We start from the raw sequence: 24,928 nt of genomic DNA, 5'->3' as shown, positions 1-24,928 counted from the left end.
CAGTGTCATCACTCAGGGGTGGGAAAAACCCTAAAGGCTTGGCTACACTTGTGAGTTAGAGCACATTAAAGCAGCCCCGGGTGCCCTGGCTCACTACCTGTCCACACTGGCAAGGCACGTAGAGCGCTCTGATTCCATGGCTAGAGCGCTCCTGGTACTCCACCTCGGCAAGTGGAATAACGTTTGATGAGCCTTGGCTGCAACGCCCGGGCGTCAGTATGAATGAAGTGTTGCATTACTGCACACTGATCAGCCTCCGGAAACGTCCCATAATCCCTTAAGTCAAGTGGACACTCTTCTAATTGTTTTGTAATTGCTGCACGAATGCGGAAATGCCTTTTCAAAGCGCTTTCTGACAGCCAGCTGCTTATCTGCTCCGAGACAAAGCAACCATTAATGTGGCATGCTGTGTGTGAGAGAGAGAGGCGGGGGAGGAAGGGGGGTCTGCTGCTGTCTGAACTTACAGGACAGCATGCTGATGTGCTCTCAGCCCCCCAAAACCCACTCTCTCCCCCCCCACATACACACAACACACTCCCTGTCACACTCCACCCTACTCCCCCATTTGAAAAGCAAGTTGCAGTCACTTGCATGCTGGGATAGCTGCCCATAATGCACTGCTCCCAATGCCGCTGCAAGTGCTGCAAATGTACCAGTGTGCTTGCAGCTATCAGTGTGGATAGACTGCAGCGCTTTCCCTACTGCACTCTCCAAAGGCAGGTTTAACTCAAAGCGCTCTACATCTGTAAGTGTAGCCATGCCCTAAGTCCCTGCGTAGACAGCACTAGGTTGATGGAAGAATTCTTCTTCCATCAGCCTAGCTACTGCCTCTCAGGGTGCGTCTACATTGAACTGCTACAGTGGGAAGTGGGAACTGCTGCAGGTGTAGCGTTTCAAGTGTAGATACACTCTAGGTGTGGAGCAATGGTTGGGCTCTGGCATGCATTCGTGTCGGGTGCTGTTTCATTTAGCCTTCCAATGACCAACACGGGCAACTCGCTCTATTTGCAGCTGATTCTGAACAGGGGATGGAGGGTAAACAGTGAAGGCCAAATTCCATTCTCAGTGTGGACCCACGGTGCTGGGGATGGAGAAGGAAGGAGCTGGGAAGGCTGCTTAGAGCCCAGTTTTATGGGCCTCTCTGCCTGGTAGTGCACAGATGGGATCTGGAGAGAGGTCTGCTCCAGTCCTCCCTCCCCCGCCAGCCCGGAGGGGCGCCATGGCTGCAGGACCCGACCTTGAGGGAAGGCTCCGTGTTCCCCTCGCTCTGGGAGCTGGGCAGTAGATTTACACTGGAGCCTTCCCAGTGATGTCAATCAGGTTGCCCTCCAGGGTGACAGCAGAATTCTTTTGCTTGGCAGAGAATGCAGAAGAATGATCCTGTGGTTAGGGTTAGGGTTAGGTTAGGGTTAGGGTTAAGGTGCTAGATTTGGACTGAGGGTTCCTAGCTCTGCCACAAGACTCCCTGTGTGACTCTGGTTCCATTACTTAGCCTCACTGTGCCTCAGTTTCCCCAGATGTAGAGTGAGGATAATCATGCTGCCCTATCTTTGAAGTGTACTGTGAGGCTAATGGCGCAAACTTTCAGGAGGTGCCTAGAGTCTTTGGGGATGAGGGCTGTATCCTAGACAGACAGACAGGCCGATCAGGAGCTCACACCTTGCTATCTGGCTGAATGAGACCATGCTTTAATAGGGGGATTGGGTTTAGAGAGCGGAAAGGCTGTGGAAGGCCAGGGCGTATCAGCAGATAAACGCTGGGTGAAGTGCCCCTCTCTGGCCTGCACAGCTGCTCTCAGGAACTTGGCCTCTGTGTGGACAGCAGAACGCTCTAGTCCAGGTCTGCCAAGAGGAGGATCTTTGGGCAGGAACTGGGAGGAGCGACTGGGAGGGGCTAGGCCAGCGAGGCGAGATGCTCAGGGCCCAGGCTGTGGAGGCACGAAGGGTTAAAGCCGTGCGTAGGCACTGGTGCCAGACCTCAAGGTGAATTGTGAGGCTGGGGGATGGGGGGACTGGAAGGTCATTTTAATTAAAGTGTCTCCACAGAGGGTTTGAGAAAACAAACCACAGGCTCCTCCCTGCCTCCGACTTTGCGGGAACCCGGCTTTTGCTTTTAATTGAATTACGCTGCAGACATCTCCCCTCTGCTGGGCTGGACCCTGCCTGGAGTGACACACCACGGCTCTGCAGCAGCAGCCCAGGCAGGGCAAGGACCCAGCCCAGCAGGAGACACAGAGAACTTAAAGCCAGAGCAGGGAGCAGTGCAGGGGGTTGGCATTGGGTAGTGGATCATTTCACCTATAGGTTGCTGGCACTAATCCAGACCAGGCTGATAGTGATAGCAGTGGGACCGGTCCAGGGTTCTTTGCTCGGGGTCCCCAGCCAAGGTTCATTTTGACCCTCTCACCTGCACCCTGGTTTTCATTCTGTGTCCCCCGGGAATTCATTGATTTCTGTGATCTGTGGCCGTGTCCTTCCCCTAGTGGGCTCTGCACATCTGCCCAGAATTCAGATCGGCTGGCAACGCCACCACCAGCATAACCCTCCCCCGGACAGAGCCTGCGCAGCTCAGCAGCTAGGGTGGTGTTGCTGGCACGGGTGCTGGATCGCTGCCTCCCCAGAGATGGGCATGGCCATTTCCGGCCCCTCTCCGCATTCGGCTATGTGGGCACATGAACCCGACCGTGTCGCAGACCCAGCTCCCGAGTGGCTGCCGGGGGAGCCTCAGCCCTACCAGGCTCTTGCCTGCCCCATGGTACACCGGGGGAGGTAGAGCGGGGTGCCAAGGGGATGGGTGTATCAGAACAGGACCTCCTGCCTCTTCAGCTGGGCCCCTTCTCCAACACAGCACAGGCTAAATCTCAGCAGCGTTTGCCGACCATCTCCCACCATGGACTCGGCCCTGAAGCTGCAACTCCTGTCCAACTCGGCTGCTTTGCCGAGCTCTTTGCCGCTGACCCACCAACCAGCTGTCAGGGCGCTGGGCGGGGAGTCTTGGGTTCTGTTCCAGGCCCTGCCACTGGTCTGCCGGGTGACCTCGGTGAGTCACTTCCCCTCGCTGCAGCTCTTTCTTCTCCCCGCCTTTGTCAGTCTTGTTTATTTTGACTGGCAGCTCTTTGAGGCAGCGATCTCTGTCCAGCACCTCTTGGCACCACTACAAGAGCAATCACAATGGTGCCCGCCCCGATGCGTTCTCTCCTGAATGGCATCTCATAGACTTTGAGATTTTAAGGCCAGAAGGGACCATCAGGATCATCTAGTCTGACCTCCCGCCACGTCCCAGGCCACAGAGCCTCACCTACCCGCTCCTGAAGTAGGCCCCTAACTTCTGGCTGAGTGACTGAAGTCCTCAACTCATGATTTTAAGACTTCAAGTTAGAGAATCCACCATCTCCTCCATGCTACTGGTTGAGTGTGTCCGCTTCTGGGGTTCTATGAGGCTTCTCTCTTCCAGTGAACCTTTCCCCTGCAGGTCCCCAGTGCTCGCAGCTGTCTCAGATTTCATCAACCCCCTTTGTCCCACCGTGCTTCATGCCATTGCCATGTGTAACAGCCCAGCGGAGGCAGAGGCCAGGAACGTCTCTAACAGCCCCCCCCAGCCCCCTTGAGGGTTCAAGTGGCTTTACAAAACATATTTCAGCAAGATCCCTTTGCTTTCCCTGTAACAGTCCATGTCACTGCTGCAGCTCTGCGGCCTGGATGGTTTGCATGGAGCTTATGCCCTCATCAAACTCATCTCCGCCTGCTGCTGCGCCCCAGGCCTGCAGCTAGATTAGCTTCCCTGTGTCCCTGAGACGAACTGCAGCTCTCACCCCTTTGCACTGACTGTCACTGGGGGCAGGGAAGACTGGGTTTGCAACATGTTTGTAGCAGGAGTTGCACTGGGCACCTTCTGAGGACAGCAGCCAGGCCGCTGGTACATTGGTGACTTGGTCCCATGATTAGCCGATTGCAGTATCAGCAGGTTTGTTTGGGGTTTTTTGGGGGTGGGGCACAGGATCCAGTGCTAACTGGTTCCAGAGTCAGCAATTTAACTGGGCACCTTGCTAGTCTAACTGGTTTCTGCGCCAGCTGGTGGAGCTAGGCAAGGATCATCCCATGCTTCTGTTCAGCATTTTTAAAGTGCCCATCACCCTTGAATAGAGGCACACAGGGCCAAATTCATCCTGGCACTGGAGGGGCGCTCAGCACACAGACCGGGGGAGGGGGAAGGTGCTAAGGTGCCTCCCCTATACGCAAGTTGCTAGGGGGTCAGTTTGGCTCTGGCCCAGGGCAGATCAGCCCCAAAACCTGCCCTCACTTGTGTCTGGCCTCTAAGGACCATTGCAACAGCTGGGAATAGCCCAGTGCACAGGAATACACTGGCCATGACCCCTCTCTCCTCCAACATGCCCTGGTACCAGAGACTCTTATGGGGGTATGGCCTAGACCCCTGACGATATGGACTCTGCCGAGATTCCCCCTATATAGGTGGAATTCCCCAGAGCAACAGATCCAGCTGGTTTAAGGGCCCTGTCACAGGGTGGGCTGGACTCTTATCCTCCCTGCATAGGGATTCAATTGACTTTATTAACCAGATTCTCCCACCCTTGTTCTGTTCCCAGGGATGCATCTCCCCCTTCCTGTCTGGAGCGCTAAGCTGACATTGGCTGGTGTTCTCTGCTCTGCTGCCCTGCTCTCTCCCTAGAGGGCTGGGATCGCTCTGTCTCATCTCTGAGCCCCGGCTACCCAGCAGTTCCCAGGCAGCAGCAGCTGCCTCTGTGCCAGTCTGTTCCCATGAGGTCACCGCTGCCCTGCTTCTAGCATCAGACAGATGAAACTTACATACCCCTGGGCTCGCTCGCTCTCATTAGAAGCATCCACCCGCCGTGCAGATGTGGGATGATGGATGTACTTCCCACCCCCCCTGCTACTGAGTGCCCATTCCCTTTCACCTAGCCCACTGTGAAATAGACATCAGGAGAGGAATTGCACTGGGGGTGATGTTACTGCCTGTACCAGAAGCAAGGGAAACCGCCAAGCTGGGATTTTTTTAGCCTGCACATCAGCCCAGATGAATAAGGCCTACCAAAGTGGGTGGTGCAGAGGAAAGCAAAGCCCTGGAATTGTGTGTGGCAGAGGAAGGGGGGATATGGAGTGAAGATCTAAGATACTCCAGGACAAACCTTTGCTAGACTGAGCAGTGGTGGACTAAATAAGTGGGAGGGTTGAAATTGTTGTTGTTAGTCTCCAGCATCAAGGCCCTCCTCTCTCAGAGCCAGGTAGCCTAAATCTGACCTAACTCCCACTGGCTTTACAGCAGTGTGATGCCATTGACTTCCCTGGAACCGATCTTACATGCAGATGAGTGGGAGCAGAACGTGGCCCAGAGTTTGGCTGGCTGCAGACTCAGGCAGGCAGCATCACACCCCAAAAGGTTGTCTTTGCAAGCAGAGGGGCAGGAAACTTTGTTTTAAACTAAAGCTTAAATAATGGAGAGAAGGAGCCAAGTGAGAAGGTGGCTGACTGTCCTCCCTCCTCTAAAGCGGTAAATGGGGGGTATGGAGTGGGCAGAGGAGGGATGGGGGATCTAGGCTCTCAGCCCACATATCCTGGCCAGCTCTCCCTTTGTGCAGCCCTAGAGACCCAACCAGGCCCAGTAGCTAGACGGCCATTGCTCCCCAGCCGACGGGCAGGGAGGCAGAACATACAGCAGGAGTTAGTGTTGTTTCAGGCTCTGGGGGTGTTGCTCCCCTCAGCTCCTCCCCCTCCCACGCCTGGCTTAGTTTGCTTTAGATCTGAAAGCGTTTTACAAAGATGGGAGGTGTTATCCCCTTTTAAAGACTGGGAAACTGAGGCACAGAGAGGGGAAGGGGGATTTTGCATAAGGTTACAGAGTGAGTCAGTAGCAGAGCCAGGAATGGAGGAACCCAAAGGGCCTGGCTCTCAGGCCTGTGCTCTAACCGCTGGCACACACTGCCTCCGACTGCAATGGTCCCCCTTCTGTACACTACAAACTGTACTCCCACATGTCCCCTCTGCCCCCTGCTCTTTCACCAGCTGCTGTACGTCCTTTGTCACTCTAAGAGTCCCGCTTCAGCCCCCAGCAGTTCTGGGACCTGGCTAGGAGAGGAGATCCAGTAACTTTACCAAGCATGGGGCAGAAGACTCATGGAGAGGTTAATTAAGCTTAGAAAGGAAAATGACGCACCGCAACAGGGACAGATACGAGTGTAAAACAAGCAAACCAGAGCACAGGGCCCTCCCAGCACCCCGCTCCAGCAAGAAAACGAACTGCTCAGATACAGCCCGAGGAAGAAGTTGGCAGCTCCAAGCCCAACTACCTTTCTCCAGGGAAATCCCACCTGGGAGCAGGAAAGTGATGGCTCTCCCTGGTGGGCAGCACAGGAAGCTAAACCCACTGCAGTCCCAGTCTCTCCCAGCAGGAGGCGCTGCAGAGAATGGTATAGCAGCTAACCCAGCTATTCTCCTCTCAGCGGGAAAGGCTACATGAAACAGAGGCCAATGGTCATACACATCATGCTCGGACTCTGGTCTGGGGATTGCAGTGCTGAAAACCAAGCGGGAAAGGAGGGCAGGTGGGTGGAGAGCACTAATGTTAGAGAGCTGAATGCCGGGCAGCTCTCTGCTGCCCCTGCTCTGGTCTCCATCACCAGCTCGCCGCCTGTCCAAATCCCAGAGCAGGACACAGCGTAGAGCCCTGCAACCTGACCCAAAGGCAACAGGACCCAGCTACAAGTGTCGGAGCCACACCGGCTGGGAGAACAACCAGACCCTTTCAAGGCTAGGCCAGCTCTCGCCTCCTGCCCATGGGGTCAGCGTGGCTGTGCCGACTCAGGTTTGGGGGGGAAGGGTCAGGGTGAGATGAGTCAAAACAATACAACGGAAGCATTTTGACTTTATCAAAATGTTTCGTGTTGATAAAGATCCAAATGAGAAACATTTCTACCTTATCGAAACAGTGTTTCATTAATTTCCCCTTGAAAATTTGCCCAAAATGAGACATTCCCAGGAAACGTTTTGATTTAGTCAAATCAGCTTTTGCCAGACAGGGACAGACGTTCCCACAGAAGCTTTTCAACTGGCTCTAGTCTAGCGCTGGCTTCGTTCTCAGCTCGCTCTCTCCTGTGGCTGAACTCTTCCTCCGGCGCTGAGAGCACAGTTAAAAGCAGGCGGCCTCATTCCAAACCTTGCCGGCGTGCAGGCCGTCAGGACGCCGCTCCACACAGGCATGTCTCGTGTTGACAGCCTGCCCTGGCTTTAATGAAAGCACCGAGGGCAGTGGACAGGTTTCCCTACTCAGCACATGGCTTCTGTAGACATCAACATTAAATTCAGCTAGAGCCTGGGGTACCATCCACTCTTGCTTATTCCCTCCAGCCAACCCATTCTACCCCTGGGTACCCCATCACTAAAAGGCCCAGTCTTCTGAGAAATTAGCTTCTTCAGAGCAGCATGCTTGTGGCAGGTCGGACTCCAGCTTCAACACCCTGCCAGGCCTAGCTGGGAATCCATCTTTACTCTCCACAGTGCTCTGTTACACTCAATGCCATTGTGTTCTTGTACGCCCGTCCCTTCTAGGGCTTGAGACATGGCTTTGGGAGACTAGGGGCTCAGTCTGCAGGGGAAGGTTTTTAAACTGTCAGTGAATCCCTTATTGCTGCCTAAAAATCGACCGCTGAGTGCGTGGGAAGGGGAGTCGGACTCCTGGGTTCTTATTGTTGACTCTGCGACTGATCGCCTGCGTGACTATAGGCAGGTCACGTCACTGCTCCAATCCTCGTTTCCTAGGGGCTGGGGTCATGGGATCAAAGCCGGAAGAGGCCCAGACTCACAGTGGGTCAACAGCCTTCCTTGGGAGCCTCACAATGCCAGAAGTAACGTAGAGGTGGCCTCAGAGGAGACCCAGGTTTGGAGAAGTGCGCCGGGCCGGGCAGAGACAGAGCAGGGGAGGGGAAGGGAGAGAGATGGTAGATGTCCCGCTGGGTCCTCCTCCATGCTGTTTTTATTAACTAGAGTGCAGCAGAGCTGAAGGGGACAGCAGGCATCAGAGGTGGGTTCCAGCATGCTCCATTTCCTGGTTCCAGCACAATTGCCAGGGGTCAGTCAGGCGGGTGGCTTGAAAGAAAGGGCAGTGCTTTGGGCACCTGATCCCGCCTCCCGCTCCCCTTCAACAAGGCCTCTGCGGAGGCCAGTCAGCCGATTCCACCCTCCTGGTTTTGATTCAAACCCAGAGATTGGGTTCTTTTCTGCCATAAAGTAGATCCAGGAGACACCGTGGTGGTACTGCCCCCTTGTGGTACAGTGTGCGACTGCCACCCCCGTTGGGGGCACAAAGGGGAGGGAACAATCAGTCCAGCTTTGAATACATTTGGAAAGGTCCAGAAAAAAAAAGTCCTGTACCGGGGCTCATCAGAAACAGCTGTGGTGCCGGTAGCCAACCAAGTGACTCGATTTCATCCTCAGGCTCCAGCATCAGCAAAAGTTGAGGCTGGAGAAAGATGAAGGCACAGGGGACGAGCGGGCCCAATGCTGTAGAGCGCTTCAGGGCCAAAGCTGTTCTCTAGCTACTAGAGAGGTAGCATGCTCCAGTGGATAATGCACGGGATTGGGACTCAGGAGAGCTGGGTTCTAATTCCAGCTTTGGCACTGCCCTGCTGTGTGACCTTGTCCCCTTGGTCTGGCTTGTCTATTTGGATCGTAGGTTCTTTGTGTCTCAGTACCTAGCACAATGGGTCCCTGATTTTAGCTGCTGGGGTACAAATAATAAACAACATAAGGAATTCTAGGTTATAATCTCACAGAAATGCAAATGATAGAATCAGGCCCAAATCCTAAAGTCCTCATTTCAGGCTTGTAAATTGCAGGGCCTGAATAAGGTCCTCAGCATTCAGCCAAGACTGGTAATGTATGGCCCTGAGTCACTCCTTTCATTGGTGCATCTCCATTGATTTCAGCAGAGCGACCCTGGCCTCACTCTGGAGCAATGCAGTGAGGAATCTGGCCCTGCTTGTTTCTGCGATGTCTCCCAATTGCTTGTGACAGAAGCTAACTGCTTTTGGGCAGATGTGTGTTCGTCGCTCATTCGTTCTCGAGCTGGCAAGTGGTCCACAATGCAGCCTCCAGCGCTCACATGGTGCATTTTCAAACAAGCCCCTCTGCGTTTTCCCCCAGGCTGCCCCTCACGTGCAGGAGGAGCTCCTCATAAAGCCACCTCGGCCTCCTCCCGGGCTCTCCTCTGCCACAAGGCCTACAAGAAACTACTGGCCTGGAGGCCAAGAATATGCCAGTGTTCCCTTGTGCTCACCCGTCTGTCTGTACTCATCTGTTGTCTCCTGTCTTGTACTTAGATTGGCAGCTCTTGTCTGTTTGTTCTGTGCCTGTACAGCTCCTAGCGCAATGTGGCCTTGGGCCATGACTAGGGCTCCTAGGTGATACAATTAAATAAATAATTGTCTTTTTCTCGCTCTCTCTCCCCCAGGAGGAAGTGCTGTGAGGGCTATAGGTTTGTGATGGGCCAGTGTATCCCGGAAAGTAAGTATAAAAAGGAGCTCTCTCCCATCCTGCTCACTCTGTCCACACTTATTCTCAGGTGGCACTAAAGCCGCGGATCATGTCACCTGTGAGTGGATCGTCTAGTCAGATAAATGCCAGGATGATGCCATCTGCCTGGAAAGGCTCTGGGAGACTTTGCTGCAAAATTTGGGCAGCCTTCTCCACTGCCTGCTCCAAGGGTGAAAGCTCTTGAGATGTTGGCTCATGACAGGGCTGCTTCTTGCACCATGTGATGGCAGTTCTCTGTTTTCACACATCACACCTTCAGCACCCAGCATATGGTATTTCAGCAGATGAGGCTTTCTGCATTCTGCTCTGTGTTGGGTGGGAAAGGGTCCATCGCTTTCCTTCTGGAGGTGGGTCCAGGTCACAAAGTTCTGATCCAGATCTTCCCCAGAGTTCCGGGATGTTTGGAATCACGGTTTGCTCCAGGCTCATTTCTAGTCTCTGTTGAATGTGGGCCCCTCCAGCTTCTCTGCAGAGTCCAGCGCATGATGGGTCTGGAGTCTGCACTCTCGCTAGACACCTGGGGTGCTGCTAGACAGAGGGTGGAGTGGGTCTATTATGGGATGGAGCAGGTCTGACACAGTTAGGTTGGGAGGCTTGGGAGAGGAATTGGGTCACCTGCCGGTTACAGCTAGGGAGAGGGTTTGGCAGCTGGGAGAGGGAGGTGGGGAGGATGCCTGGTGGAAGGGAGAGATTGGGTTGAGGATGCTAGTTACTGGGGAGTGCCCAGCCATGAATTACTTACGCATGCAGAGGACATATGGGGCCGGATCCTCCACTGATGTAAATCTGCATCTTTACAGGGAAGTCAGAGCCAGGCTGAAGATTTGGCCCAGGGCAATGCACTGTGATGTGCGTGGGGGGGGGAGGTGTCACCCTTAGTTGCAAGGCTGCAGTCCAACCCACCCTGCTTGACACCCAGGGTGAGGCGCGTGGGAGGGGTGGTCCGTACAGCAGCGCACAACTCCATCTGCCCCTCTTTGCAGGCACGGATGTGTGCGCCGACTTCCCGTGCGAGCAGCAGTGCACGGACAACTTTGGTCGCGTCCTGTGCACGTGCTTCCCCGGCTATCGCTTTGACAGAGAGCGCCACAAGACTCACCTGCACCCTTACTGCCTCGGTGAGTGCCCCCAAGGGTACCCGCCCTTGGCCTGGGCTGGTGGTAATGGCCTGGCTCCGGAATAGCTCCTGTGTCATAAATGGACACACGCGGCATCTTTCAGTGGCCTGGGGTCTGTCTGTTGGAGGACTCTGTTGCAGGAGAGGCTGCTGCAGATACCAGCCATCCCTAGGCTCCAGCGTCCAATGTAGGAGCCTAGGGGAAGGTTCCCAGAGACCCATCGCAGGGTTCCCATCCCCAAGGGATGTGTGTATCTCCTGTCCTGGGCTGTAGGATGATAGGAATCTCCCTTCTGCTGCGTCCGTTCCCCTGGCAAGGCCTCCGTGGCCCCTGGCACTCCCCTGGCTGAGCTGTGGCTGATGTTTCTCTGTGTTCAACCCCAGACATCGATGAGTGTATGGAAAGCGGAGGTGCCGTCTGCGACCAGCTGTGTACGAACACCCCAGGCAGCTACCGGTGCCATTGCCAGCTTGGCTATTACATAGCGTCTGACGGGACAACCTGTCTGAAATCCAGCAACGGTGAGTCCGTGGACCAGGAGAAGGATCATGTCCTAGCACTGTCCGACCCTGGGGCCACGCTCAGCCCTGGCTCAAGCAGATGTAGCTCCACTGACCCATGGCTGCAGGTCCACATCCCCGCCCCCCATTCCTGCTGCTGACTGGCACAGGTGCGTCATTCTCTTCCAGGCACCACAGTGGTCAAGTCGGAGACCCTGATGGGCACCAGGTCCTGCTCCGTCACCTGCGAGGAGTTCAGCAGCATGAAACAGACAGTCTCCCAGCTGAGACAGAAGGTGGGACAACGAACCCTGAGCCTCTTCTGGTCACACACAGCTGGCAGCGCTCCGACAGACAGCTAGCTGTCTGGGGCAAACCTGCAGAAGCAGCCCTCAACGGGACCCTGGGGCTGTCACCCCGCCACCGAGTCTCACCAAGTCAGAGCTGAAAAGAAATAGGTAGTCCAGGAAGCGGTCGCCCCGATCACACAGGCGTGCTCAGTCAGACCCGGGGCGGAAATGGATCCAAGGGCCGCATTCAGACCTGTGCGAAGTGGGCACAAGTCCATGGAAGTCAGAGCTGTTGCATCCACTTGTACCTGTGGTGAATACGGCCCACACGGCTTTTTTTAAAGGATGTGCTGGGAGGGGTGCCTCTCTGGCCACTCCCATTGGGGAGGGGCATGCAGGGGGCAGGACCTTCTCCCCAGAGGTCCTCCTTCTCTTGGCTAATCTGCATACCCTTTGCAGCAGGTTCCCATTCCCTCTAAACCCGCTAGGCGTAGGCCATGGAGCCAGGGGGACCACCCAGGCCATGACCCGACCACTATTTGGCTGGACCAGACCTGAGCAGCTCTGTGACCCCATGTGCCAGGTTGCAGTGCCGCTCACGCAGATTTGGAAGGGGTGGGTCTAGGTGCTCATGGGCCAGAGGTCAGGCTGCTGGGGAGGCTGCGAGAGGAAGAGGAGGGTCAGGTGTTTGGGGGGGAACGAATCTAGGCCCCCCCCACTTTCAATGATGCTCTCCAGCCCCTGCCACTGGGAATCACTCTGTTGACACTCTGTCCCTGGGGCATGAGACTGCAGAAATTGCGTGACCTTCCCTCCTTACAGGGCTTGTCTGCACTTCTTTTCCTTCCCCTCCCCAGCTGCTGCTTCCCGTCTTGGATAACAAGAGTAGGAAGTCCTGGATGAGGATTAACCGCAAACCAGCAGACTCCTCACACCATCCTCCTGCCCTAGGGCCCCCAGGCCCCCCGGGGCCTCCAGGTACATCTTGGGATGCTGGAGATTGCTGGGGTGGGAGGCCCTGGATGCCTGTGAGGATCTGACCCAGCACTGCTTTTCATTAGACCAAGCAAGAATCCTGTTTGTCAGAGGGAAGCGAGAGGGCTGGGTTGGTGCAATCAGCCCACTAGTGCAGGAGTAACACCTACAGTGGGCAAGCAATGGACACTCTATGTCCCATGGCACCTTTGCCAAGAGCTAGGCTGGGGTTACCCTCTTGGCCGGGCTAATTTCTCAAGCCTGGATCCCCACTACCCTGGAAATACCAGGCTGCATTAGCTCTCTGGGCTTGGCATGGGATGATATACATCTCCTGTGGCTAAAGCCACGGCTCGCCCCTTTCCTGGGGAGACTAGCAGGGCCTCGGGCAGTGTAGATGGTGCAGTGGAAGACACTGACCTTAATGCTCCAAGGATGACGGCGGAGGCCTATGCAGAGCTAATCCTAGGGGGATAATGCTGCCCCCCATCAGAGTGTTACATCCTGCTCCCCTAAATTCGCCCTGTGCGTGGCGATGTTCTTTATCCTCTCCCTAAAAACGGCAGCATCACTTGGGCAGGAGGATTGCTTCATTCCACCCCAGAGGTGGCTCCATTTCAGCAGTAAATTATCGCCTCCCAATACTTTGGCACATTTCAGGATGGAAGGTGGCTTAGGCTGTGTCTACACCACAGGGGCTGCAGCTGTGCTGTTGCACTGTAGATGCTTCCTACAGTGACAGGAGGAGTTTTCCCATTGGTGTAGGTCAGTGGATCTCAAGGTCTCAGTGGACCTTGGGGGTGCGCAGAGGTCTTCCAGGGGGTCCATCAACTCACCCAGAGATTTGCCTAGTTTTATGGCAGGCTACATAACAAGCACTAGCGAAGTGAGTACAAACTAAAATTTCGTACAGACAATGGATTGTTTACACTGCTCTAAATAGAATACACTGAAAAGTAAGGACAATATTTATAGTCCAATGGATTTAGTTTAGAATTATATGGTAAAAATGAGAAAGGAAGCAATTTGTCAGTGATAGTGTGGCTGTGACGCTTTTGCATTTTTAGGTCTGATTTTGTAAGTAAGTTGGTTTTAAGTGAGGTGAAACTTGGGGGTACGCAAGACAAATCAGACTCCTGAAAGGAGTACGGACAGTAGTCTGGAAAGGTTGAGAGCCACTGGTGTAGGTGATCCACCTCTCTGAGAGGTGATAACTAGCTGCATCTGCACTAGGGGTTAGGTCAGCTTAATTACGTTGGTCCGGGGGTGTGGATTTTTCACACCCCAAGTGACATAGCTGGCTTGATCTACATTTTAAGTGTACACCAGGCCTTAGCTGCCACCTATCATGTGGCAGCCTTTTTAGGTGGCCTCTCTAGCCAGCAGGAGCACTTCCCTGAGGCAGGTGTCAAGATTCCTTCCCCACTCTGAACGCTAGGGTACAGATGTGGGGACCTGCATGAAAAACCTCCTAAGCTTATCTTTACCAGCTTAGGTCAAAACTTCCCCAAGGTACAAAATATTCCACCCTTCGTCCTTGGATTGGCCGCTACCACCACCAAACTAATACTGGTTACTGGGGAAGAGCTGTTTGGAAACGTCTTTCCCCCCAAAATACTTCCCAAAACCTTGCACCCCACTTCCTGGACAAGGTTTGGTAAAAAGCCTCACCAATTTGCCTAGGTGACTACAGACCCAGACCCTTGGATCTTAAGAACAATGAACAATCCTCCCAACACTTGCACCCCCCCATTCCTGGGGAATGTTGGATAAAAAGCCTCACCAATTTGCATAGGTGACCACAGACCCAAACCCTTGGATCTGAGAACAATGAAAAAGCATTCAGTTTTTACAAGAAGACTTTTAATAGAGATAGAAGTAAATAGAAGTAAAGAAATCCCCCCTGTAACATCAGGATGGTAGATACCTTACAGGGTAATTAGATTCAAAACATAGAGAACCCCTCTAGGCAAAACCTTAAGTTATAAAAAGATACACAGACAGAAATAGTTATTCTATTCAGCACAATTCTTTTCTCAGCCATTTAAAGAAATCATAATCTAACGCATACCCAGCTAGATTACTTACTAAAAGTTTTAAGACTCCATTCCTGGCCTATCCCCGGCAAAGCGGCAAATAGACAGACAGACCAGACCCTTTGTTTTTCTCCCTCCTCCCAGCTTTTGAAAGTATCTTGTCTCCTCATTGGTCATTTTGGTCAGGTGCCAGTGAGGTTACCTTTAGCTTCTTAACCCTTTACAGGTGAGAGGATTTTTTTCTCTGGCCAGGAGGGATTTTAAAGGGGGTTACCCTTCCCTTTATATTTATGACAGCAGGTAACCTAGTGGTGGTTGGGGACAGTGGGGGTTAGACACACCTCTCTTAACAAGAAATGGGCAAACCAGCCCAGACTGCCTCAAACCTGCAGCCTTCAGTTACCAGCCTTCTTGTCCTGGCTCCCCACACATGGGGAGGGCAGCAGGCCTGGCACTCTCTGTGGTGGGCACACAGCTCTAGGGCTTCCCAGGGAAGAGGCGGGTGGGGGTGCTGGGCTGACATCCAAGTTGGATACGAAGCGGAGATGGATCCAAGCAGAGATTTCCGCTCAGGCTCTAGATTAGAAATGCTCCCTGATCTGGGAGCAGTGGGCTCTGGGGTTTGGGCTAGGCCCTCTGTAAAGATTGGATCCAAACCCTCTGGCCGGGGGTCCTGGGCCAGGGCCTTCTCTGGTATTAATGCTGTCAGTTGCTCTGCTTCTTTAAGACCCAGTTCAGAAATCAAACATCCTTTTCTATGTTAAGGTGACCCGGGAGCAACAGGTGAGAAAGGGAGTCCAGGGGCAGTTGGACCTCCAGGGCCTCCAGGAACCCCAGGGCCCCGTGGGGACATGGGACCAATGGGACCGTATCCTGACTTTGCGCATATCAAAATCGGACAAAGGGGACCAGTGGTGAGTAGCAAAAGCCCCATTCGCTGGGTCATGCATCCTGGCCCCACCCCCAGAGCGCTGGAGTCCAGCCCACCATCCCCATCGGCCAATGGCTTCTTCCCCTGCCCACACCTGGCAAATGGGCCAGTCCCACACACACAAGCCAACCCTGCCCAGTCAGGTTCAGTGCCTTCCCCCTCTCCTGCAGAGACCCACTGCCCCCAGCGCTTCCTGCCCCGCCCCTTCTCTCCAAGAGACCCACAGCCAGCAGCATTTCCCCGTCACCAGATCCACTTGCTGGACCTCCAACCACCAGCATCCTTCCCCTGTCCACGCCACCAGAGCTGGCTCCCCGCCCCACCGCTGGCAGGCACTCAGCCCCACCCAGTACCACACATGCTCTCCACCCTCCGGATGCACTTGCTGTAGACCCAGAGTCGCAATGATCTTGTTTACTCCTGCACTAAGCTCTGTGTTTGTGCTTCTCCTAGGGCGCTCCTGGGGCACCGGGAAGGAATGGCCAGAAGGTACCACGGCTTCCATTATTATCTGTATTGCCTTCGAGGCCCCCAGTGGGGCTCCACGGTGCTAGGCGCTGTACACATACACACAGTGGTTCCTACTGCAAAGAGGCTCTCCCGCAGTTCTGATTCCTAGTCTCGTGTCTCAGTTCCCAGTGAAAGTAACGTAATTCCTTTAGTGGCCCACAGCCAGGAGAAAATGAGTCTGATTCTCCAGTGCCTTGTCTCTCTGGCCATTATCTACACTAGGGCAAATCAATCCTGATCCATCTACACTAGGAAAATTAGGACCCAGGGTTCTCTGCTGGGGTCACACACCCCCGTGGTAGCAAACATGCACTTTTCTGACTGGTCCATTCTAGTCTCAAAACCAACTGCAGGGGGCATGACGCATGGGGGGCAAGTACACGCCCCCATTCTAGCTACAGCAAAACTTTCCGCACGAGCGGTGTTGTGGCCCCATTGCAACCTGAGTGGTTACATCTTGTCAACCTGCTGTTGCTTGTGCAGAACAGGTGAGGTGCTCCGTCCCAGAAGTGGCTGCATTTCAGTGGTAGGTGAGCGATCCCTGTGTCTGTACAGTTTGTTAAAACCCTTTGGGAGTCTGCAGCATGCAAGGCGCTATAGGAATAGGTGTTGAGTTTGATTCACCTTTGCTCAGATGGCTTTATGTGTTTGAGGAGTGACGGGGGCCAACCTCTGTGCTTCCCCCTTGTGGCCCAGTCGGACATTCCTCACCCTGTCAGAGTGTCTCTGACAGTCAGTCACTGCCTCTTGCAGGGTCCAGTGCAATGGGCGTCAGCCCTCCAGCTCAGCCATGTCCGAATCCCAGCCCTTCTGGGTATCGAAGTCCCCAAATACAAGCGAGCTATGAACTCGCAACAGGGTCATCTGAGGAGTCTTCATCAGGAACCCAGGCTTCTGCTCTGGGGCTGTCTTCAAACAGCCTTTGGTCAACCCCCGGATCAGCCATCCCATCCACTGGGAGACTCAGCCAGGCTGCCAGCTGTCCCCGACTCCTGGCTGTAACCAGGCTTCTCATCCCAAGAGAGCAGAACTCTGATCTTCTGCATGCTCAGCCCCACGCTAAGCTGGGCCTTCTCCTTTGAACTCCCCGCTCCACACCTGACATTGGCTGCAGGTGTAGCAGGGTGGGGCTCATTGGAGCCACAGAACCTCATGAAACTCCTCCCAGCCAGAATGGGGCCTGTGTGCCCCAGCATGGAGGTCATTTTATTCTCAATGAGTATGAAAATATCTTTGGTGCAAGTTGGTTTTGGGGGTGAACTCTAGCCAGCAACACAGCTTGTTCTGAGGACAAACAAGAGACCAGACTCTCAGCAGGTGGCAATCAGCCTGGCACAGGTCAGTGCGCAGATGCTAGGCACCCTGACAACAGTTACATACAAAAGCACAGAATATCCCCTGGCAGCAGAATCCAGGAAAACATTAACTTCCCAGCCTGTCGCTGAGAAATCCCACAGCAGCTTTATCCCCACCTGAAAGACCCTGCCTTCAGTGCCCTTGTCAAATAGATGGGTTTTGACAGTGATTTAAATCCCATCCCCCTGCTCTGCCACAGAAATCATTTTGCTGCTAGTCCCCGCTCTGACCTTTGCTTTCTGTTTTAGGGCAAACGAGGATACCCCGGTCCCCGAGGGCCACCGGTAAGAATGGAAAAACAATTAGCAGCACAGAGCATCAGGCAAAGCCAGGGTCAGAAACCTCAGCTTGGGCCCCAAGTCCCCACTGCCTTGCTCCTTGGGCAAGTGAGTGTGAAATTCAACGAGTCTGATTTGTTAGTACTTGGTCCCCACTGTGTTTGGGTGTAAATGGCCGCACAAGGTTCAAGGCAGTGGAGCATCAGGCCCCAGGGGTCTGAGAAAGTATCTAAGGTTAGCCTGATTCTGGGTGTGTCTCACAAGTGTGTGCTCCCCTCCACACACACACACCCTCCCCACAATTCATCTATCTTATTTTAGTAGGCATCAAGCCCAGACAACATGCTCTGCCCTGGACACGACACAAAATAAAGACATTCCCTGCCCCAGTGGCTTACAATCCAATAGACACAATGGGAGAAGATGGGAAGCCTAGAGGAAGGAGTAATTTGTACACATATGGTCAGATCCCACTCTGGTGTAAACTGATGCAGCACCATGGACATCAATGGGCCCTCCCCTGCTAGTATAAATCAGCGTAGCTCCATTGACTTTAATGGCTAACAAAGACCCCTCTGACAGGGAACTTTCTGTTCACGAGCAAGGCCGGGCCCACAGAATCCAACCAACTTGAGCCCACCCTTGTGCACTGTAGCGATGGTGCAATGCTACCTCACAAGAGCCTGTTCTCAGCAAATCCATCCCTGAGGTGAGGAGGTACCTAGCAGCACTCAGCCTTGCATTCCTGGCTCTGCTCCCTGGGAGCATGGAGAACGCCAGCCTCTCCTACATGCAACCAGCCCTTTCCTGCCATTCTCCTGCCTTCCCGAACACAACCTCCGTCAGGCTGGCATTGATCAGCTGGGACATGGTGTCATTGTATCATCGTGAGTCAGGGTCTGGGGTATGCTGAAACGAAACCCTGGACATCTTTATGTTTGGCCAGCATGGGAGCCTGGCCAGTCCAGTCTGAGCCACTGGGCCAGAGCTCTGCGCTCAGAGCGAGCCTCTCTATTCTCTCCCCACAGGGCCCTCCGGGCTCCTTTGACTTCCTGCTCCTGCTGATGGCCGACATCAGGAATGACATCCGTGAACTACAGGAGAAAGTGTTTGGCCATCACCGGAGGATGGAGTTTGAGACGCCGTCTGCCGACAGCAGGGACTCTGAGGTGCACGAATGGGGATCCGGCCAGGAGGAGCTGCTGCGGGGGCCTAGACCCGCGCGCTCAGCCACATGACCAGGTGGCAGACACCTGCTCCCCTGCAGCTGGACGCAGGAATCGCCCACACTCCAGAGATGTTGCTTGGACACAAGATGCTCCAGAGATGTTCCGTGGTTGCTGGACACTGCAGCTGATTCGTTCCCTCGGGCCAATTTGAGCCGGCCATCACAGTCGCTGTCCAGAGCAGGGAGTCTATTTATTATGAGTGTTAAATGTTATATTTTTACACTAGAAAGAATGGAAAAGGGGTATTTTTAAAAAGGTACTTTTCTGTCTCTTTGAAGAAGATGGGACATTCTCTAGATGCAGGGAGGAAGCCCTGGATTTGCTTCTCCACAGCAGCTCAGCCTCTGCCAGCAGTTTATATCCAGGGGAAATGTAGGGCAAATGAGCTGGAAGGAAGAAGTAAAACATCGAGGGCCTGATTCTCTTCTCACTCCAGTTTTACACCAGGGTCACTGTGTTGATTTCCCTGAGGTTGCTCCCGGTTTACGCTAGTGTGAGTGGAAAATCAGGTGTGGATAATCTCAGATCCCTGCTGATGTGTCCAAGGAAGAATTCTTTACTGGCTTCAGATCTGATCCTCTGTGTAACCTTGCTCCAGAAAGCTCAGTGTAACACCTACTCTGTATGATGCTCTGGCCCTTGCTCGTGATGGCAGATTGATGAGGCTGCTACGGCTGGGTCTTGTAGCTCAGACAACAGAAGCTTACGGTTTCAGATCCCCACTGCCAATAACCCGCATGGTAGAAAGAGAGAGACAGAACACTAAAGGCCATTAATAAAAGCTCACTGTGCATGCAGGGCCCTCCTCGCCTGGGGAGATGGTGTCACTCTTAGCCCTGGGCTTTCATCCTAAGGAACTGTGAACCCAGGTTACGTCCAGAAATACTAAGGGCCAAATGCAGCTGTGAATCTAAGCTGCTATCATTTTTGCACGTCTCCTCTTGTAAATGACACGAATCTGGTCTGGCATGCCTTTACCCTCACTTCTGACTTTGGTCTCTGTAACAGGAGAGACGGCAATGCAAATAACTGCAAACAGAGGAAAGTGAACAGGTTCCTTCTCCAGTCTCTGGACCTGGGGAGAATGTCATCGGAACATGAGCAAGGGAATGAGCCCCCCATACTCTCTAATAAAGGCCCGCTAATGGGTTGCAGTCTAAGCGAATTCAGGGGTTCCAGAGAACTCCATAGACAAAACTCTCCAGTAGGTGGCAGCTGGTGTTTTGAAATCCACCCTCAATTTTAGCACAGAGGCACTGGAGTCATGAACGCCTGTAATTTCTGCATAAGCAAAACTCTTGTCAGGCTGCACTGGCTCCTACAGAGCAAAGGCATGTGAAGGAAACCGTAGTGCACTCATTATGTGCAAACAGGAGTCTAGGCTCCTACACAAACACACTGCTGCTCTAAGAGGGACGGAGGCTGCCTTAAGATGTGTTCTGCTAAGGATCTGTTATGCCTCTAACAGAGGAGTAGAGAAGCCAGTGGTGAGCTTGGCAGGCGAGTGAGGAGTGCGGTGGAGTAAGTGGCAAAAGCCCAACTCTCACACTACGTCTACACTGTTATTCTCAATAGCACCAAAAGGGGCCAAATGAGATCCGGGCTTCTTCATGCTAAGTGCTGCATAATCACAGAGATACAGCCTGTACCTTGAGAGCTTCCCAGCTGCAGAGAAATGCAACTGCGAGGGGAACCAAGGGGAGGGCGTGACTGTCCAACCATCACACAGCAGAGCTGGGACTGCAACCCACTTCTACCGATGCCTAACGTGGTCTCCTATCCACTGGACTGTGCTGCCTCCCAGTGGGATTTCATCCACTAGTGCACTGTAGCTGCAAAACCCTACCATAGACACTGTTTATACCAGTGCAGTGTGGCTGCAGGAGGGGATTGCACTGAGCCAGCTACGTTGGTGTAATTAAACAGGGGGCTAAAAATCCTACTGTAGGCCTGGTTTTAGGGTACAGATGGAATTTCCTGGAAAGTTGAAAATAAATGCATTTAATAGGTTAGGCGTTTAAAATTGTGGGTCAGAGCCTCAGATGGTGTGAACAGAAGACAATGGAGCTCTGCTGAGTCCTATGGCTCTGTCTATCCAAGGCTTAAATGGTCCTTATCCATCTTAATTTCTTTCCCTGGTTTTATCTCTCCTCGATACTATTACGGCCCCCGTTACTTGGGCACTTCACAGTCTGTAATGTATTCATCCTAACACCACCCCATGAGGCTGGGCAGTGCTGTCATCCCTTTTGTACAGCTGGGGAAACTGAAGCAGACAGGCTAAGGACGTGTCGTCACTGGAGCGTTAACTCAGGCTCTGACTCTGGCACTTAGGACGGAAGAATCCCATGCACCGCTACAGGCTGGGGACCGACTGGCAAAGCAGCAGTTCTGCAGAAAAGGACCTGGGGATTACAGTGGACGAGAAGCTGGATATGAGTCAGCAGTGTGCCCTTGTTGCCAAGAAGGCCAATGGCATTTTGGGCTGTATTAGTAGGAGCGTTGCCAGCAGATCGAGGGAAGTGATTATTCCCCTCTATTTGGCACTGGTGAGGCCACACCTGGAGTATTGTGTCCAGTTTTGGTCCCCCCACTACAGAAGGGATGTGGACAAATTGGAGAGAGTCCAGCGGAGGGCAATGAAAATGATTAGGGGGCTGGGTCACATGACTTATGAGGAGAGGCTGAGGGAACTGGGCTTATTTAGTCTGCAGAAGAGGAGGGTGGGGGGGAATTTGATAGCAGCCTTCTACTACCTGAAGGGGGGTTCCAAAGAGGATGGAGCTCGGCTGTTGTCAGTGGTGGCAGATGATAGTACAAGGAGCAACGGTCTCAAGTTGCAGCGAGGGAGGTCTAGATTGGATATTAGGAAACACTATTTCACTGGGAGGGTGGTGAAGCACTGGAATGGGTTACCTAGGGAGGTGATGGAATCTCCATCCTTCGCGGTTTTTAAGGCCCAGCCTGACAAAGCCCTGGCTGGGATGATTTAGTTGGGGTTGGTCCTGCTTTGGGCAGGGGATTGGACTAGATGACCTTCTGAGGTCTCTTCCAACCCTAATATTTTATGATTCCCCCACCCCTCCTCGTGTTCACACACAAAACCCTCTCAGATGCATATGGTGGTGCTTTCAAGCCAGGCAAGCTGGCCCTGCTGTGAGTGTAGTCTGATGCCCTGGAGGGGGTGGGGGTGGGGGGCTGCTTTCACTGGGTTTGGCAACCCATGCACTTTGCAGCAAGGATGCAGGCTAACTCACCTGGAAACAGACAGTCCTCCAGTGCCTTCCCACAATCCCCCCCCCACATGCCTAGAAGGACCAGCAAGTTCTCCCATAATTCACTGGGAAAGAATCATAGAGCCAATCAGTTCACTGCAGTGCTAAGAACCATGGGATGTGCCCCTAGCAGGTTAGCAGTGTGGACACAATAATGCAGGCAGGCTAGGATAACCCAGGTGGTCAGACCTGGGTGTCAGTCACCTGGACTTAATCTGCAATGAATACCCTAAGTGACTTGCCCAAAGTCACAGAGGAAGCCTGTGGCGGGGCAGGGCATCGGAGCTAGGTCTTATCACTGGGCCATCTTCCTACCCCTAAGCCTAGTAGGGGGAGGAAGATGGTAGTGTTAGAATAGGTGGGTTGGCCCTCTTTACAAATGGCTTGTCAAACCAGGAACTCAATGCTGATGTGAGTGAATGCTCATGTTTAGGCCAAACATTATAAAGCACAAAGTTATGCATCATGGCTGTCTCCACTAGCACCATGGCAGCGAGTGAATTAAAATGTGTTTGTCAGGTTCCAACATCTAGAACTGGATCGTTGAAGACTATTAGACTTGGGTCATTGATGTGAATGGGAGCAGGACTGGGCCCAAGGTGCCTGGCCAGGGGTGCATGCTGAAGAGCCCACAAAAGAGGAGGTCCCATACAGTGCATCCCTTAAAGTGTGCAGGTGCCTTTCATCTGAGGCCAATCGAAGCACTGTCCAGTCATTCTCTGAGCCAAACAACACCTTGGGAATTACGAGAGCGCTAGTTCCCCCATGTTACAGATGGAGAAATCAAGGCACAGACTGGCTAAGGGACTTGCCCAAGGTCACCCAGCAAGTCAGAAGCAGAGCAGAGAGAGTTCTTGCTTCCCGAGCCTCTGTTCGGTCCACTAGACCCTACCAGTTCTGCAAGGAGCTGGTGGAGACCTCTCAATGTGTGTCTTGTGAGCAGAGGGAGATGGGAATCCAAAGACAGAAGTCTAGCGCCCAACACCACTTCCTGTCCCTAGATCACTGGGCCCTAATGTGCCGTCTGCAAGAAATGGCAAGGGGACGTGTTATTGGCAGCTGGGCTCCAGAACCCTCCAGCTAGCTCCAGTCCACGAGCTAGGCCAGCTGCAAACACCTGTGTTGCCAGCAATCCGAGCCAGCCCTTCATTCGCACCAGGAGCAGTTGGTGCAGGTGGATTATGGCCCGTGCCCGGTATTTCTGGGTTCCTCCTCCCCAGCTGCTGGACCCTGGGTGGGGTGCATCACCTGTGAAGGGTGTGCAGTGGTGCCTCCTGGGAGACAAGAGGATTGTGGGCTGCAGCAGGGGCTGAAGCAGCTTTTGGGACCCGTTGGAGGAGTCTTGGGGGCCACCATGGAGGGGCCACAATCACCCCCTTGGCCTTTCTCCCCTCTCTCTCACCCCCACACCCTCCCACTTTCCCCAAGGCTGTCTCCTATGACCTGAATGTCCTGCCATTGTCCCCCTCCCCTCTTGGGTGCACTCCCTCCCAGAGGAATCCACCCAGCCCTGGGGCAAGGGGATCCTGCCATCAACTCCTCCAATGTAATTTACACCAGTATAGGGGGGGTCATGAAGGGACAGCTGTGCTGAGAGACTGAGAGGAAAGACAGGTTTGAGGCAGCTCCACCGAGCCTGCAGCTCTCCTCAGGCAGGCCTTTGCGTGCAGGAAGCTCTTATCTTTCTATCTGCCTTTCTTTCCTTCTTAACCTCAGGACAAACTCCATCCTCACGCTCTCTCTGATTAACATGGCACTTCATTGTAATTCCAATTACTTGGTGCATCCAATCAAACCACCGCCTCCTCTCCAGAGAGCAAGGGATGATAACACGGAATGGGGTGTTGGCTTTGGACCATGAAGAAATGTTAATTATTGCTAAGCACACAACAAATAACCCAGTGACCAGATGCATGAGAGGAGCTCAGTGGAACAATGGAGCTGAAATTAATGAATGGCACCTTTCATGCCATCTACTATATCCCACCTACATGCCTCAGCAGCAGCTAAACTCAACGAGAAACATGTCTCAATGCAAGAAACTAGAGTCACAAAATTTGGATCTTCATCCAGATTTCAAACGTTTCAAAGCTCAGGGACACTTACTTGGATGTGGAGTTTTGGTCTGTCACAAATACAAATATGAGCCAATCATAACATTTGAATCTGGATTCGGGTTTCGATTCTAGTTCCCCTCTATTCCCCCTCCTCCTCCACCACACAGTCACAATGAACCAGATCCTTGGGCGGTATAAACTGATGTAGCTCCATTGACTTCAGCCCTGATTGACACTAGCTGAAGATCTGGCCCAATACTGGAGTGTTGAGAACCAGGTCTCTGATTCAATCCCATCTCACTCCAAGCAGTTAGAGAAAGATAGATATATACAGCACTCTGGAAACACCAGACCACCTCTGTCTTAGAAAACGTAGATGGATGAGTATCACATGGAAACATATTGGGGAATCTTCCTCCAAAAGGAAGACAATGAGATACATGGGGATATTCTCCATTGTCAACCACTCACATGGCTGCAGTAGCCAGGGATGCTCTTTCTGTGGATGTATCATCAGTGACTAAAACCCTGTGAGATCGGGTTCTCTGCGCCCAGGAGAGATCCAATGTCATGGCCTCAGACTGGAAATATCATGAGCGCAGACTCCCTCATACTAGGTCAGCGTTTGCTGGTCCATTCCCAGCTGAAACCCAAAAGTCAAGAGGCATGGAGGAAAAACGTGAAAAGAGTTTACCAAACTTTTTACAGTCCTCAGGGTTGGGTCAAACATAGGGAGCGAAAGCTGGGGCTAGTTCTTTTCTGATCTGACCAGCTCAGCCCGAGTTGTGCTTGGCCGAAGGGCATGAAACC

The 24,928-nt window shown here is 53.3% G+C and overlaps 1 protein-coding gene across 10 annotated transcripts in view; it reads left to right on the top strand.

Annotated features, from left to right (window-relative positions):
* Window positions 1–24,928, top strand: part of LOC140918562 (collagen and calcium-binding EGF domain-containing protein 1-like) — an 85,884-nt gene that overhangs the window by 20,997 nt on the left and 39,959 nt on the right. For 4 of the 10 annotated variants that reach the window (XR_012161238.1, XR_012161239.1, XR_012161237.1 and 1 more), the window contains exons 3-9: window positions 9,481–9,533; window positions 10,547–10,681; window positions 11,065–11,202; window positions 11,371–11,477; window positions 12,329–12,449; window positions 15,248–15,396; window positions 15,867–15,902. Coding sequence is in view for 6 of the 10 variants with exons in the window: in XM_073363284.1 (XP_073219385.1) it covers window positions 9,481–9,533; window positions 10,547–10,681; window positions 11,065–11,202; window positions 11,371–11,477; window positions 12,329–12,449; window positions 15,248–15,396; window positions 15,867–15,902 (739 nt within the window). In the remaining 4 variants the exon portion in view is untranslated. Of the gene's footprint in view, window positions 1–9,480; window positions 9,534–10,546; window positions 10,682–11,064; window positions 11,203–11,370; window positions 11,478–12,328; window positions 12,450–15,247; window positions 15,397–15,866; window positions 17,666–18,585; window positions 21,463–24,928 lie in introns of those variants that run through there. The other 6 variants (XM_073363281.1, XM_073363282.1, XM_073363285.1 and 3 more) reach the window with 6 other exon arrangements.

The sequence above is a fragment of the Lepidochelys kempii genome, chromosome 10, assembly GCF_965140265.1.
Source record: "Lepidochelys kempii isolate rLepKem1 chromosome 10, rLepKem1.hap2, whole genome shotgun sequence".
In the NCBI taxonomy this organism is placed as follows: Eukaryota; Metazoa; Chordata; order Testudines; family Cheloniidae; genus Lepidochelys; species Lepidochelys kempii.
The sequence above is the reverse complement of the archived record's forward strand: the minus strand, read 5'-3'. Positions and strand labels throughout refer to the sequence as shown.